Here is a 17,502-nt window from a genome sequence, read left to right on the forward strand (position 1 = left end):
GATAAGTCTTATCCTAAATGTTAGCTTGCTTCCACTAGCCTGGACTGCTTAAGGAATGGAAGGCACTGAGATAAGAGGCAGTTCTCCATACCTAAAGAAGTTAAACTCCCATCCCCTCTGTAAATCTCTCCTCCTTTCAAGAGTTACTCAAGGCAAGAGGGGACAGGTGAAAAAAATGCTCTTATAATGTAAAGACCATGAGTTCAAGCTCCACCCTCAAACATCTGAGACAAACTAATTCCTTTTCTAAGCACTTTCAACAAACTCTTCTCTGCCTTACAAGTTTCTCCATCTGCAGAACATGAAGAAAATTTTATATAGAGGAAAGGGAACACCAGGTCAGGTTGGGATACCAAGGTTAAACAAACCAATGATTTCTACAGTACCCAGGTATTCTGGGCTTTCTCTTACCGAGCAGATCCAGTAGGCAGCTACCCCCCTTTAATACTGATCACAATCCCCATCACACAATACACTCACAATTTGTTGTCAGCAGTCATCAAAATCCTGGAGTTCAAGAGCACTCTTAGATGCACTGAAGCATAAGGCACCTCATGCCAACACATTCTGGCTTCTCAAGATTGCACTTCCTCACTGCTTCAGCTCCTTCTTCCCACAATCCCTTCACAGAGCTCTGGTTTCTCACCACACACCCACAGCTCACTCCCTGCAGCTGAGCCCTGCAATCCCAAATCATTGTATAAATGACAACACCTGTGGTCATGGTGAACCCTTGCTCTGGGTGCATCAGGCACGGTTCTGCAGCCCTCGAGGATCCAGCAGCAGCAGCAACAATTCCTTGTTTTTGCATTGGCAAACGACAAAGCTACTTAAACAGAATTCACACATAATGAAGTTAATTATGCAAAATGTTCTGCTTAACCCAACTGTCCTCTGCTCCTGTATGTCTGGAGTTGCCTTTTTCTTTTAGAAAGCTTCACACCACAGGTATAGAGAAGAGACATGGCAGAGGTGTAAGAACATCACATGGCTAAAGACAGACTGAAGATTAAAGTGGATAATACTAATCTCAGATTTCAGATAGTTAATATTCCCCAACAGTGCTCACACCATTTTTTGAACCATTCACTGTAGCCTTAATACATAGGAAGGGGAACCTGGGATTTTATATGAGCTGTGCATCCTGACTTTCTCCAAAGCAAACCAAAAATGTCTGAACCAGAATTTTAAAAATTTATATCCTAACTCTTGTGTTTTATTTGCTCAATGTATTTTAAGCTCTTACGTATTCATACTGTTGGAAAATTGACTGTCCCAATCTTCTTGATCTCCAACAAGAAATATCTTGGAGCAGGCATCCCATCTCTGACCTTGACAGTGCACTCCCTGATGACAAAGTATATCACGTCTGTGCTCATTCAGTCTCCAGCCCCTCTGACACAGCTGCCAAAGGAGGTGCCAATTGTCAGGGTATTTCCTTTCTGCCAAGCCCTGCCAGCTTGGCAAGCATCACAGCAGCAATAGCCAAAGGATTGCTAGAACCTGGCCCACAGAAGAGCTTCAGTTTTAGCAGATCCATCCAGTAGCATATTATAAAACAGCAGCTTAAAGTCTAGCTGCCTAATTAGGTCCCCAGCTCAGAATACTGATTTTGTTTTTAAATTCTTCTTTTCTCTCTCCTTCTTTCCAATCCTATAGAGTGTCTCAGTCTGGGCTTCTATTGTGTGGCAATATTCAGCAGACTAAGCAGCTGTAACAGGAATAGCCCCCTTGACACCCAGCCTGCCGGAAAACCAGGAGAAAACATTATCAACATTATAAACTCTCTAAAAGGAGGTGATAATTTCCCGCATTTCAGCTTCAAGCAACCTCAATCCTGGCCCTGATTCTAGGAAGTACAAATAAATATTGGTGAACCCTGTTCCCAAGTTTTTACACTGCACGACACCCAGCAGCAAAGGGAAAAGGAGGAACACACATTGGGAACAGATTTAACACCATTTCCCCGCTCCCGGTGCAACATCGCCACCAGGCGGGCAGCAGCTCCCCCGGCAGCCTCCCGGCTCTGGACAAGCTGGGGGGGTCGGAGCTGCATCCCCAGCCCCCCCGAACAAGCAGGCATTGTCTGAACACCTGCACATCGCCCAGCAGAGCCGGGGGTGCCAGCAGTGCCGCTGGCTGCCGTTCAGACCCTGACATTTGTCGGCAGGAAGGCGGTGACGGCCGGGGTTCGGTGTCAGAAAGCTGGCAGGGGGAGCGGCGGGAGGAAGGGAGATGGGTACCAGGTATAAAATTTCGCTGTCCGAAGTATCAGTGGCCTCCTTTCCCTGCACACTTCCCCTAAAAGCTCCCTTACTGGGGGTAACACCTCGCACATGGAAAGATGGGCACTGGCCCCAGGGAAAACTTGGAGGCGCGTTGGGCGCTGCGCTGCGCGGCAGGGAGAGGTTCTGGGTGCTCAGTAAGGGCTGACTGAGGACCTGTCACCCGTGACACAGCATGCCAGGAAGCAAACAACAGCTTACAAAAACCTGCGAGGCATCTAAAGGCCACCTTAAGCTTATTATTCCTTGCTGCGAGGGAGAATAACTAAAAAAAATCAGTCCCTAGGCCACTCCGCTTCCTCCTTTACTGGAAGCTGGCTGAGAAATCTGTCACAAATCACCCTGTGTTTACAGTACAGGGACAGGCTTATCCCCAGAAGAAATCAAAGGACCACAAACACGAAACTTTTCAGTGAATAAAACCATAGCCTTTACAGTTGCAGACAAAATTATCTTTTATAAACTGAAACAAAACAGAAGCCAGCAACAACAAAGGAAACGTTCAAGGAACTAGGAAAAAAAGTCCCTTTCTTCCCTTTCTTTCCCATCTCGAAATTACATGGAGACAGGCTCTAGGAACAACTGCATTAGAATAAACTAAAGAAACCAGACAGTTTTTAAGGCTTCCTGAATAATGGTGATGGGGCAAAAATCAAACAGCCAGCACTTGAGCACTGTGGCATTGGCTTTCACATGGAAACACAGTGCAGGAGAAAAGGCAAAGAGAAGAATTTAGCACTTAAAATTCTACCAGAAGAAAGAAGATCCCAGCATTTGCCCTGGTGCTGGTATCCACCCAGCTGTCTTGTGGGTAACTCATCCCATCTACAGTAACTTCAGCTACTTCTGGGAACACATGCCTGAAGACATAACATTCCTACATTAATCACAGTTATTAATGCAAGTTTCCTGGGAAGAAATAAAACAGTGAAGTGGAAAAATCAAGCTCTTGTTTATAACTACTTCATACATGATCAAAGTCTTGGCCAAACTTCTTGCATCCAATACCAGTATTTTAAGCAAATTTGCTTTTACATATTAGTGTATTTCTCTTAGGGAAGATATAAGAACCTCAGAGGGCAGAGCAATATTGGGAATTTCATCAGCTTTGAGTTTTGTTGTTTCAATTAAAACCCTGTTATTATCATACTACAAAAAGACTGGCACAATTTCATACAGTAATACAGTTTTTGTTAAACTGATGCAGCATTACCCTCACTCTCCCACTATTTATTTGTGTAGTGCCTTTTGAATTGGAACACTTGAATTGGAACAGGAAAGCCCAGAGGAATGGTTTAGGTTCTGTTATTTTGGCAACCTATTGTTGAGAGAAGACCTTGGAGCAGATGCAATTTATCTTTATTTTACACTGACACTCTGAACAGCTGTTTTGAAAGGGATCACTTTCATGGTCTCTTAGGCAGGTAACATTACACTACAAGTGTTAGAATTTTAACAGTATTGAACGCACCAAAAGCCAATCATTAGCTCCAAAGATGTACTTTATTACCTTATAAAGCAGATTGTTTAGTCATTATTTCTTCTTGTGAACATCCACTGTGGGATCAGCAGGTCCTGCTTTGAGGACATAGCTGCCTGACAACAAAGATTCCAGCACTAGACAACAAAAACACATGTGGAGAACAAGTGCTGCTTAGACACTGAAGAGATAATGGTCTAAACTGCAGATAGTTCAAACAGATCACCTGACAAAAAAATACAAGTACAGCTTCAGCCCAGCCAGAGCTGTATGTACAAAAGTGGAATCCTTTTTATTTCAAAACTGAATTTGTATTGGGCTTTCTGGAAAAACAACATGAATATCCCCAAAGCAGAAGAACCACATCACACTCCTCCCCTTTCAAAGCCACTTTTTAACCATCCCTTGTTTCACATGAAAATGGTGCCGTGGCATCCAGCACTTTATGAAAGACAAAAAATTCTGAATGTAGTGAGAAGTAATAGTGAATGCTTGATAGTGAGTGATTCACAGATAATTCAGCCCAATACCTTTGCTTCTTTCCAACTGTGACCCTCACCCCATGAGTTTCACTTTTATTGATAGGTGCATCTCATTCCAAATCTGCAGGTTTCTCATGCATTTGGTATTGGAGCTCAGTGCATTAACAAAGGTTCCTGGGTGTCACCTGTGCTCTTTGGGTATGTAACAGAGTCCCATCACTCCAAGCAGAAACATTAATTCACATACTGTCAGCCCAACATGCAAGAACACACAACAGGCAAGTTGATGTGGTGCAGAGAAACATCCCAGAACTATAATGCCTCATTCTGGTTTCCATTGTCCAATACTGATAGAGGAAGAGTGTATTTACAAGACTCATACACAAATAGTTGCATTTGGTCCTAGGCACCTGGTTAGTACTGACAACCTTAAATTAAAATAGAAAACTATTTATTATTCTGGTCCCTAAAAGCCTTTTACTGTAGTTTCTCTGGTTTGTACATGTGATCCTCAAAAATGAAAAGACCCAATACCTGCTAAAAAAGTCCTTTTGTACACACCATTCAGGTCAAATGAGATTATAGGATGGAAAAGCATTCTACATAAGCAGGAGTTATCTGACAAGGGTTTCATCTCTAGATCCATAGAAACAGACTAGAAATGTACATTCTTTTCACATTCCTTTATCATAACGAGGCTCAAAATTCACTAGCTATGAGTAGTCAGATAATATCCTGATTGCAACATGACCAGAATTTATTATCAGTGAGGAAACTGAGCTTTAGCAAAGAGCACAAGGGGCTTTGCATCTAAGCAGCCTTAGCATCCATTTCTTTCAGCTAGCATCAGATCTAGAAGTGCTACCACTAATGGCAATGAACACTAATTAGAAGGTTTTGCAAAGCTGCCAGTATGACCAAGTTTCAAAGCTGCAGCTCTTAGGCACAGACCCTGGCAGAATCTAGACTGACCTGAGTTTTCTGCTTGTGGAGGAGGGATGGTGGGAAAGAACACATTCCTATCTTATACAGAAACTTGGCAACAGGCTCAAGTCAATATTCAGCATCTGACAAGGTCTAGCAAAATAAGTACAAGACAAAACATTTTGGGATTCAAGATCTCATTTAGTAAAAAGAAATAACTGGCTTCCAAATCTGCCATACTGAAATAAAAACAACAAAAAAACCAAAACAAAACCCACAAAACTGAATGTATTAAACAGTTTGTGCTTACAACCATAATTATGAATTTTGAGCATTAGAGGGAGAGCTTTTTCTCACCCCTACTACAAAGGAGCTGCAAAACCAAGTTAAATGGAAAAAAAAAAAAATCCCTCCCAAACATTTAAACCACATTAGCCCCTCCCCCCCATTATTTATTAAAACCTGTAAAGGCCTCAGGTATACTAAATCTGAAAGGGGCTCAAAAAAATTTCAAGTCATTAAAATAAATCCAATTCAAAAAGCTGATTCTCCTAACACAATTACAAAACAATTTTCTTAAAAAATTTTTTTCTACGTTTTTCATCAAGTTACAAAATGCAAACAGTATGCTAGAAAAGTTTAAACATAAGGGAATGCACTTTGGAAACATTATTAAAATATGTGTTCCCATAGAATGACATTATCAAGTTTATGTTACTTCTTTTCATCTGACTGGCTAGATTTTGAGAATGTTCCTCCCCTCTTTTCCTGGGTCCATGAGAAGAAGCTAGGTTTAGAAGAGAAGAGCTCCCATACTGCCAACTTCACTCTGTTCTTTTACAAAGATTTCAAAGTACTGATAAATGATAGTGACAGCCAGCAAAATTCCAGTTCCAGACCCAATTGCCCCAAGGAAATCTGCCAGCACGGAGAGGGCACCAATACAGAGACCACCAAAGGCAGCAGCTGTAGGGATGTACCTGTGAAACACAAGAAAGGCACCATTAGAGTTTGCTCAGGACATTAACAAATACACAGGGGCAAGTGGGATCTACAGAAACCCATCTAAATCAAACAGAAAGAACACTACAGTGATAGTGTAGCCAGGTGATGAGAAAAATAAGAAACTACACATGTGGAATAAAAGGAAAAGGCAGAAATACTCTTCTCTCGTGGGTCCACAGTCCAAGGTAAGGAACAGTCCAAGTGCCAGGATACAAGGTAAGGAAACAAACCTCAAACTGACTGAAGGGAAAAAATGCTAAGCTCAGAAGAGAAGGTATTACAGGCTACCAAGCACAAAGATTAAGCTTGTGGCTCCTAGCTCTTCAAGTCATTTGCAGATGACTGAAATCTGAAGTTATGATAATGTTTCTGCAACATGAAGGGTGCATAGCTCCTACCCTGCACCAGAAATACCAACCCCGGCACCTCATAGATTTAAGTAACTACTTCTTTGGTTTTTAAGCAAGGTCTGCATGAAAACAGTAACTTGAGACATAATACATCAAAAATCCCAGTGAAAAATACTTGTGCATCAGTCAGTAAAGTACACTCAAAGCCTCACTATTAGCAATCCTGTAAGAAGCATAAAAATTTTAAAAGTTAACAGGAAAACACAAGTTCCAGAACTTGAAGGCACATTCTCTAATAGTAAGACAAGAATATGTTGTACTGTACAAGTCTTCCACCAATGAGACAATATTTTATGTCTCATGTAAAACTGAAGCTGAATAAATATCTTTTAGAGAATCCAGAAAACAGAACTCAAAGCAAAATTTGCCATGTTTCCCCATAACACTTTGCATCAGTAGCCTGTGAAACGTGTAGCTCACCTGTTCAGTTCATGTACCATTGAAGTTTCCCTGTGGCCTCGCATTACCATTTGTTGTTCTTTCAACTGTTTAGCAACCTGTATGGAACAAAGGAATGGAGCAAGATCAGTGTCATTTGCCAAGGGAACTATGGGAAAACAGGAACAAGACATTTCAGTAAATGGTGGTAGGTTCAGGGGTTTTGTATTGTTTTGGTGTTTTGGCTTTTTACATTATTCATCCGAGTTTAAAATATCCAGTATTTTAACTTCAGATAGACTGCAGTCACAGGTGCTTTTCCACAGTCCATTACATGAAGCTTTTCAGATAATTCTATACCAATTGTGAAAAGGACAATCTGGGAATAAGTAGGGTCTAATACACACAATCCTATTCTTGTTTTGCCACCTACCCTTCCCCTTGTTAGGGTTTAGTATCAATTTTTAAATCAATTTTTATTCTGCCCGTTTACATTAAATCATTTTGTTCACTATACACAAAGTAAAATAAAGTGTTAAAAGCTGCATGTTGGTTTACACAGAAATAAAAAATCTGTCTATACATGGCTGTGAGTGTATCCCTGCCTGCCTGACAACAAGCAGCCAGATTCAAGTCCAAAACAAGAGAGTGCCCATGCTGTTAGAGCAACTGTGAAACTATTACACATTTGCTAAAGAATGGCTTAAACCATTCCCTATGGCTGCCAAACTTCCATTTCCTACCCAAAACCCACACAATACAAACATACCATGATGACAACTATTTTCCATCTTGTTTTCCAACTCCTTTTTCAGAATGACACAGTTGCTGAATATAAAATACTCTGTAGCAAATGGAAATTCTGAAAAGCTACATTCAGGTACATTAATATCCTGCACTATGTTCTCTGTTCTCAGCACGCTCAAGCTAAAAATAACTTCTAGTTAACCTTCCCCCAAAAAACCTCCCTATGCCAGGCATGGGTATTCAAGCTTTACCTGCAAGTTTGAAATGGTAACTGCCTTGCACATGGATCATCTGTCACTTGGCACTGGAAGTTTGTACCTTTCCTATTACCTCGCCTGCCCTCACACTCCATAGATGTTACATTGCAATGTGCAAAGTTTCCTAATGCCAATGAAAGCAATTATTTGAGTTTTGTTTTTCTTTTTGAAGTAGCAGTGAGGAAAACAGGGGAAAGCAATTACCCCTTTCTGACTCCATCCTCCCCACTGAAAAAGATAAAATCACTGTTTACACCTATGATAAATACTATCAACAAGACTACCAGCATAATGGCTATTTCGGAAGAAAGTCTTTCTTACAACACACCATCTGTTTTCATCATGTAAGCATTTTAAACTTACATCTTTGGCAGAGGAGCCAGAGACTTCAATCCATGTCTTAGAGAAGAAAGCACAGGAGCCCAACATAAATACAATATAAACAACTGCATGTACAGGGTCTTCTAGCACTGAAGAAAAGGATTCTGGAGGTGACAAATAATAACAAAGTCCACCAACTGGGTAAGCACGAGCAGGGCCTCCGGATGATGTGTCCTAGAAGAAGGAAGCAAGCAGTCACCAACTTTCTCACAATTTCTTAGTCATTAAGATAAACCTGACTTTACCACACCTTCACGGCACCATGTAGAATTACCACTACAGCATCACTCAAAGATACAACCTTAGTATCACTGTCAGTTTCTAAAGTAGAAAGGAAATACAAGAAAAAACAAAAATACCTAGGACAGCAAAGAAAAGCCCAAGGTAGTATGTAAATGGAGACTCATCACAGCAGGTCTCATACTCTACCACTCAATTTAAACAAATTACTAATTTAGGAGTTTCAGTGTACATGATCTCTATCTCTTTGACTGTATGGTTTAATGGTGATTTTATAAATCTGTATTTAAGATTAGAAGGAATACTTACAGACCACGTGCCCAGCAGGCTAACCAGTAAGTTGCCACTGAAGCGAGCAGAAAGCATCTGGGAGATGACGTACAGGTTTGAGACCAGGGCAGACTGAAGAATGATGGGAATGTTGGAAGTATAGAACAGCTTGATAGGGTAAGTGTTGTACTGGCCACGGTAGCGTGCAGACTTGATAGGAAGATCCACTCTGAAGCCCTGAAGAGTTTTCAAAATGAAGTCACCCATTATATCTGGACATTAACCACACAGGTCATAAATTGCAAGTGCAAGGACTCGACAGTACCAGAAAAAAAACCTGCCATCATTTTGTGCAAGCACACATCCTCTACTTAAAGGCTTATCCATGCCAACACTTCTGCAGGCTTCCAGCCCCTCTGCAGAGTTTTCTAAACATATGTGTAGAAGAAGATAAAAAAAACAGAGACATCAGAAGAAAGGTGAAGTCTCAAGACTGAACGTAGTGTAAGAAACATTACAACTTTCTGTCTTTGTCTGCAGTTTGCTGCAAGCAGTAAGAAACATACATACTGAAGACTTAAAAGGGTTTTCCAGCAAAAAACACCAGCATTTGGCTTAGGCAATGGTACATGTACACATTCATCTGGGTTGGGTTTTTTTCTTATTTGGTTGGTTGTTTTTTTTTAAAAACCATAGTAGGTCTCAAGTCTTTTGTGTGACTACATTAAGCATGGAAACTGATTAAGAGAAGCTGGTGTTAAAGAAACATCCAGATCTTGCAGGTACAAAAATGAGTCTTCTGAAGGGAGCAGAAAGTGAATACAGCTTCCTGTAGAAGAAAGATTACAGATCTATTTTTATACAAAGTATTCTACAGTTCTCTTTATTCCAACTGACCTGGAAATAAATGACAATAGCAAAGACGAAGATGGTGGCGATGAGGTTCATGAGGTTGGGGAGGTTCTGACGGTAAAAGGCCTCACGAAGAGCTCTGACCTTGTCTGTACGAGTGGCCAGAAGATGGAAGAGTGCAATGATGGCTCCCTCAAATTCCATGCCTTGGAAAAGGAAAACCAAGTCAGGTGTGCTCTGTGATCACCTTCTACTGTGCTTCATCTCATTCTGCACATTTCTGAATCCCTTCAGAAAGGGATTTTCTCCAAGGCTTTTTCACCTTGAGCCTGCTCTCAGACTTCTAGTAGTTATCCTTTGTATCAGCTATGCTATTTCCAATATTTTTATTTAAAATAGTCCAGTAGTGTTCTTCAAACTAAATCACCATCCAACCATCAAGTGGTATAACTCTACTGGTCTCTAGAAACACTGAAAGTCACTAAGTTCTTTCCCAGTTTAATAAAATTAAATGAGGGAGGCAGCATTGGTATCCCTGATGGTGAGACACCAGTTATTGTCTGCATTACAGCAGATTTGATGACCTCACTTATGTTTTCTGCTACACAGCACCAAACAAGGCCATCTCGTGCCATGTTTGCAGAATAATGTCTTTGGGGCAAAGGGTAAGACATGCAAGGAGCAGAAAGAAACAGTATTTGTCAGTAAGCTGGGTAGCAGGTGTACTACAACAGCATCTACCATTCTTGAGTTCTAATGGAGGCACTGTAAGAAATTTCATTTGAGGAAATATCTTACAAAATTCTGCAAAATTAAAAAGAAGAAGCTTTGTACTTGCATAGGAGCACTTGCTGTACAGTAAGATTCACTACATGGCAAATACATAGCTAAGATGTAGTAACAGCATTTGCCATTTAAGTGACCACACGGCAAAAAAACCAAAAAGATCTTGCCTTTTTGTATAAAATTAAGACTTTTCTACAACTGACACTTTTATATTTTCAATGACCATTGTGCTATGCTATACAAGAATTTTAGAATTAATTTATAGTTATGTAAGAGTTGGAATTTTAAAAGAACCTGGGGCAGAATCTACTTGGTTTTTTATGTTGCATTTGATAAACAGCCCAATTTTAGTGGAAGTAAAGCAAATGGACTCTGCCAGATTACCTCGTCCTGTGTTCACTGTGGTGGGGCTGAATGCCTTCCACACAATAGTCTCACAGATATTGGTAGCAATGAAGAGAGAGATGCCAGAACCAAGACCATATCCTTTCTGTAGGAGCTCATCCAACAGCAGAACTATCAATCCAGCAACAAAAAGCTATGGTGGAAAAAAAAAAAAAAAAAAAAAAAAGAAAGAAAGAAAGAAATACAGCATTAGTCCCATCTCTTTTTAATTTTTGTTAAAAAATAAATTGTAATGTTTTTTTCATTCTTTCAGAGGAAGCATAAGTTGAGAGGACTCAACAGAAATTACCTGAATTGTGATAAGCAAGCAGATCCCAGCACCCATCTCAGATGGGTCTCCATACATCCCAGTCATTACATAGACAATTGACTGCCCGATGGTAATGATCATTCCAAATACTGCAGAATACAAAAAAAGAAGTATGTATTTGTTCTGGAGACTTCTGCCAGTGGGCAATTAGAAAAATATAAATCACTTATTTGTAGATAAAGTTGGAAAAGACTGTATCAGTTATGGGACATTTCAATTCAAGGACAAGTTAAGTTTGTTCAAAATCTGGCACAAAACCCACAAATACACACAGACACTTCAACAACAAATGAACTCAGAACCAAGGGCATTGGTTACTGAGGTTTGCTTTAGAGATTGAAAACACTGAGGTTAAAATATTATCCAAGCAATTTATGCTTTTTTTTCCAGTAAAACCAGATCAGTAAGAACTGTGGTACAATACAAAACAGCTAAAAAAAAAACACATCTATTTTTTTCTAGAAGCCATTTCTCAAGTAAGCAAAGATCTCAACAGGTTAATGCTGACCAACACAGCTCAAAGCCTGGGTCCCATGAGCCTGTGTACTGAGTTGATCTGATCAGACTACAGCAGCAATGCCAATTGCAAATATTTTTCCTTTACAAACCTATATGAAGCTCAGCAGCTACCAAGCCAGAGAGCAGTCAACAAAAGACAAATGAAATACAGAAATCTGCAGCACAACATGAACACACAGCACAGAAGCCCATGTATCTGACCCCCAACATTCATCACATTCAAAGTTTACACTTCCTATTGTTAAATTTACCAAAACACCAGGTTTCAGCATCAGTTACTCACATTTCTGTGCCCCATTGAAGAGAGCTCTGTCCTTTGGAGTGTCACCAACCTCAATGATCTTGGCACCTGCCAGGAGCTGCATGATGAGCCCAGAAGTGACAATAGGTGAAATACCCAACTCCATCAATGTACCTGCCAGACACAGAAAGAACAATGAAATAAAATGATGGGATGTACCACACACAGGCACCTCTCAAGTTCCAAATTTGTTTTTCACACCCCTTACATAACAACAGAGAAGACACAGCACTTCAAATCTCCATAAATGAGATTGTGACAACAGTGACAACAAAAGCTTGTTAAAAGTCTGTCTGGTAATGCAGTACTGCCCAGAACTTTTAAAACTATGCTTGCTGAAAAAAAGGCTTTTGCTGTCAAGAACAGATTCATTCTGCACAAAGCAAGGTTGGAATTTGCTTTCTGCCTCTGACAGTCACTTTATTATTTGTAATCTGAAACAGGAAACCCCAAACTTTCTTAGGAGTACAGCAAGTTGCATGTGTGCATATGCACATCTTATTATGACATAAACTGACAGCTACCCTAAATGATATATAATGACAAAATGAAGTCAAGAAGCTGTCAACATTGTTAATTTATACCTCCATTAAAAAGCCTCTACAAGAAACCAAATTTATACAAACTATGATGAATTTTTATCTTCTGTCAGACAAATTCAAAGATGTCACACAGGAAACCACAACAGAGGTTTAATATGGTTTGAAAGACAAAATCAAAAAGCTTGAAATTTATACAGAAGATTGCAACTGCAGTGATACAGGTAACTAGGAACTATCTCTCCCATCACCATTTTTGGTCCAAAATGTTGCCAAATTTTTAGAGATTCCTTGCAGCCAACCATTATACTAATTTTGCCCACAAAGCTGTGCCTTCCCTAATACCCCTCTGGTTTACTACTTTACATAATATATAAAGTTGCTTTCCCTTCACCACTCCAGTGTTCACCTTCACTAAAACAGAATGCAGTGTAAGAACAAGCCCAAAACATTTTGATCCAATTAAAAAAATTCCCTCCTGATAGACTGACCATACCTCTATTTGAAGCCAAAATCACTCTCATCCAGTAGAAAGGATCTGCTGAGTCTGATGACATGATCCCAAACAAAGGAATCTGCATTTCCAACCAACAGTGGAAAAGAGGATCAAATTAGAGAGTTCACAACATCCTTCAAACATTTCAGCTCTTCTTTAGAAAAAAGGGAAAGAAACATACCTGGCAGCATACTAAAAAGATGAAGAGTGTAATAGCAGTCCATAGTACCTTTTCCTTAAACTGAATCTAAAGGTAAAAAAAAAAAACAAAACAATACAACAAAATAAACCACAAAACAACCACAGATGATAAAGCTGTCAAGATAACAGGATCTACTCAACCAGGCAGACTTTCAGAGTAGCTAAAGCTTGCTTCATCTTGAAGGGACAAGATGAAAGTACAGGACATCCTAAAACAAATAACCCCTCACCTCTTTTTATTATACAAGGTCAAATAAAATTACAAGGTTTTGCTGAAATTTTAGTCCAAATAAAGAAGCTTACACCACCAGAAGGTAATTCCACAGAAACAAATCTTACACTCCTTACATTTTCATAAGAGCTTCTGGCAGGGGAAAAAAAAATACAGAGAAGCTTATCTTCACATATAATCTTAGCTTACAAGTTAGAAAGCAAAGATTTTTCAAGTTGCTATTTCAAACTACTCTGGTTTACTCTCCAGTATGTACCCTATTCAATATCTCACCACTCACTGCTGTGGCATAACCATCTCTGCACAACTGCATTTACCAGCAAATATGTTTTTGTACAACCCTACTCAGAGCACAGGAGGCACTAGAAAAGCACTTGACTAAAAAATGCTGTGCCCAGAACTGCAATTCTACCAAAGAGACCAAAAAAAAAAAAGCAAACTAAGCTGTAAACACTTTGTAGTACAGAAATAGAGGCCTATGGAGGCAATTTTATTAACTTACCTTCCGTTCTGGCTTTTGGATTTCAGGCAAGATCACACAGAAGGGCTTGATGACTTCAAGAAATTTTACTGTAGGGAAATCAGTTAAAGACAAAGTGAACACTTGTGCACAAAAACATCAGGAGAACTCAAGTAAAATTGAATTTGGACATGTTAAAAATTAAAATGTTAAAAGTCACATTTAAGGACAAAGGGTTTTTTTTTGTGGGTTCCTTTTGTTTGTTTTTTTAAACTATTTTTTATCTATTCTAAATGCATCTAGGTAGCTGAACCTTTGTGTAAGTACAAAACAGAAACAGAAGAACACACCAAAATGTCAAGTTTTCTCCTTTTACCAAGCAGATTGACACCTGTTGTTTTGCACAGGCTCATCAAAACCCCTGAATATTTAATTCATCATAACTTCTCCCTGTGCTTGATATACAATAATAGAATACCCAAGATAGTTTAAGTTCAGGGCTTACTTTCAGACCATACAGTTTAAGAATTCCCCCACACTGCTCACAACCAACAATTCAGGTTGCTTTACAGAATGGCTCATGCAGCAATCACCTCCTAGTCCAAAGGCCACCTCCTTAAATCAGAAAAGTCAAAGTGGGCTCAGTCTTACCAAAAGCACAGGAAAGAAAAGGGTATCTGTAAAGCTGCAAGTGCTCCTATGAGCAGAGAGGTCTGATTTGGAACAGAGTTAATACATAATTTATGAAGACTAATCTAGGACTCCACACAGGTTTTGGACAGATTTAAATTAAAAAGCATATGGCACTGAAGCACTGAACTGGCTGGCAGCTTTCCACTCCTCTGTGGAAAGCAACAACTTTAGTGTCAATTCTGTTACACTTTAAGACCAGCCCGTTAAAATTATTTACTTAGTTCCAAACCATTAATTGCCTGAAAAGTCACACTGGGTTGTGGTTTTAAACTTAAAACACTTTAAACTTAAACCCGACATCTGCAGTAACATACGGATCGAGTAAGGGGCTTTTCAAGCTCGGTCCAGGCAGCAGCCTCTAAAGCCTTCAACTCCCTAGGATTGGTTACAGCCTGCAGATGACTCTTTATCGGTTACTCTGATAATGTAACCGAGGTTTCGGTGGAAAGCACCACGACCCGGGACCAGCGTGACAGCCCCAGCCCCACCTCTCCCTGCCCCGGTACCGCACCGGGCACACTGCAGCTTGGGGCTGCCGAGCCCACTCACCGGGCATCCCAGAGCCAGCTCCCTTCCCTAGGGAACTCCACCACACCTAGGAAACGGAACATCTCACCGCCAGAAAAGGAAAAAAATATATAATCCAGCGGCAGCCTCCAAAACCGTGGTAAGGGAAACCCTCCCGGGGTGGCCACGGAAGGAGAGCAGGCAGCGGACAGCCCTTAGGGCCTGGTCCCAGGCTGGGGGCTGGAGGGCGAGGGCAGGGCCCCCTCTGAGAAGGCCGCCAGAAGGCTGGAGGCGGCGGAGGGGACGGGACACGCAGGCCGCCGCGCCGACCGTGAGGAGGGCCCGTCCCAAGCTCCTTCCGAAAGGAGAGCCGGTGGCCGTCCCGCACGACTCGCAAACCCCACACCACTCCCCTCCCTTCCCGCCCCACGGTCCGGCCCAGGCGCCCCGGTACTCACTGCCCATGGCGGCCGCCGGACGGGAGCTGAGAGCGATCGGCGGCGGCTGCCCGGGAGGGACACGTCAGGGAACAGCCCCGCAACCCTTCCGCTTCCGCTTCCTGCCACGCGCCGGGTCCGCCGGGCGCCGCCGGCACTGCGCAGGCGCCGCCCCGCAGCAGCCGCCGCCATCTGCCCCCGCGGCGGCGAAGCGCCTACAACTCCCATCATGCCCTGCGGACAGAGAGACCGGCACCTCCCGGGAGGCTCCTCGATGTTCATTGGCCTCCCGCGGATGCAGGCAGCCAATCAGATAGCGAGGCGCCGCGCGGTCTGCTGGGAGTTGTAGTCTGCGTCCTGCCCACCGCCATCTTAACGAGGGGTAGGGCTGCTCACAGTGAAGGGCTGTGGCGAGGCCCTGGGGGAGGTCGTAGGTGGTTTTGAGGAACCCATTTTTAGCTACTAGAACTCGTGATGTTTTTTTTCACGTATTTCAAAAGGCAAATGCATGTGTAAACACAAATTATTTTCTGCTTTTACATTTTTACAGTAGTAAGAGATCCCTTGTGCCCCACACACCGTGGCAGCTGGTGGTGTCACACGGGCCCCGTGCACCTGAGCCTCGGCTTAACACACCCAGATCAAGCTGGGCTTCTAATAATATATGAACGGTTGATGAAAATGTGGAATATCTTGCCACATGTCAGAGAAGTTAGGATACACCAACAAGTCCCTGTGCCACTGGAGCACCAAGGAGTGAAATGTGCTCACATTGTTACTGCTGAAGGTGTTTCCGTTTCCTGGGGGCTTTCCAGACCTTTACAGAGTAACTTATCTCCAGCCACTAAACTAAAGGTAAACAGAGGAAAGAGGAGAGCAAACACGGGTGTCATTGCAAAGCAATTAGAGTCAGCCTATAGGCTCTGTGAAACCCATAATTGCTTCCACAAATCTCCCTCTTACATACTTAGTTATGCTTTATTTGACCCCTACTTTTCTGAAATTATCTTTAAAATACTAATCCTAATTCCCATTTTCTGGTTTGTTTTTTTTTTTCTTATACTTTGGTAGACAGTATATTTGCCCTTCTTCCAGGTGTCTGAAACCAAGCATCTCCTCTAGGAATTACTGAATGTGATAAACCAGGGCTGATTTTTACACTGCATTTGGGAAGCACCCGCTGCTGAGAGAGGAATCAATGTTGAGTGGTGCCAGCGGGTGCAACTGGAATGATGTCCAGGAGGAGGCAGAACATAGCATGTAGTTATTTAACTGAGAAACAGACATAAGCAGCTTGCTCTTTTCATGTTTTGCTCTTCTTCTTTGAACCAAATCAGTCCCTTTTATATTACCAAACTAATCCTGCTCTGGAAATAGTGTAATTTAGGTTATCATTAAAAACATTAATAACTGGCTCTGAAGTTTGCTAGGCAGTGTGTGTTCCACTGTTCCAGACAGGGTAAATCTTCAATATTGACTGTAAAATTATACATGTCCATATACCTGTATTTCTCAGTACAAAGCTGACATTTAATTACTGCTTTTGAAATGGAACTTCACTCTGGTGACTGACTGTAGATGCTGGACCCAACTGTACTGAGCTGTACCCTGATGCAAACAACAAATACTATGTGGTTGCTTCAATAGCCAGAGGTAAAAAGTAGGAATCAGGGACAGAGAGTAGAAATGGGGAAACACAGATTAATTTTTCACCACCTCCAAATGGTTCCTTTCAGTTCTAACAAAATTGCTGGCAGAAACTGGCTACAGTCTCAGTTTGAAAAGAATGTATTTTCTATGTCTGTGACATGCTCATACTCTATTTTCACACCAGTAAATTTTATCAGTGTGCCAAAGCTTGCATGTTGCATTGAAAAAAGGCCTTTTTTTTCCCCCAAGGAGTCT

At 41.4% G+C, this 17,502-nt stretch overlaps 1 protein-coding gene across 1 annotated transcript; it reads right to left on the reverse strand.

Annotated features, from left to right (window-relative positions):
- Window positions 1-3,769: 3,769 nt before the first annotated feature.
- Window positions 3,770-15,750, reverse strand: SEC61A1 (SEC61 translocon subunit alpha 1). The gene is made up of 12 exons (XM_071755966.1): window positions 15,619-15,750; window positions 14,003-14,070; window positions 13,249-13,314; window positions 13,068-13,146; window positions 12,015-12,146; window positions 11,192-11,301; window positions 10,882-11,035; window positions 9,757-9,917; window positions 8,899-9,096; window positions 8,332-8,523; window positions 7,007-7,083; window positions 3,770-6,151 (listed from the first exon to the last, which is right to left on the reverse strand). The coding sequence occupies exons 1-12, from the start codon at window positions 15,623-15,625 to the stop codon at window positions 5,965-5,967; spliced, it is 1,431 nt and encodes a 476-aa protein (XP_071612067.1). The 5' UTR covers window positions 15,626-15,750; the 3' UTR covers window positions 3,770-5,964.
- Window positions 15,751-17,502: the final 1,752 nt, after the last annotated feature.

This window comes from Heliangelus exortis, chromosome 12 (assembly GCF_036169615.1).
Source record: "Heliangelus exortis chromosome 12, bHelExo1.hap1, whole genome shotgun sequence".
Lineage (NCBI taxonomy): Eukaryota > Metazoa > Chordata > Aves > Apodiformes > Trochilidae > Heliangelus > Heliangelus exortis.

Coding starts and splice junctions, on each gene's coding strand:
- SEC61A1 (XM_071755966.1), bottom strand. Junction 12,147..13,067: donor GATTTTGGCTTCAAATAGAG/GTATGGTCAGTC, acceptor TGTGTCTGGCAG/GTACATTGATGGAGTTGGGT. Junction 11,302..12,014: donor CTTCAATGGGGCACAGAAAT/GTGAGTAACTGA, acceptor TGTATTCTGCAG/TATTTGGAATGATCATTACC.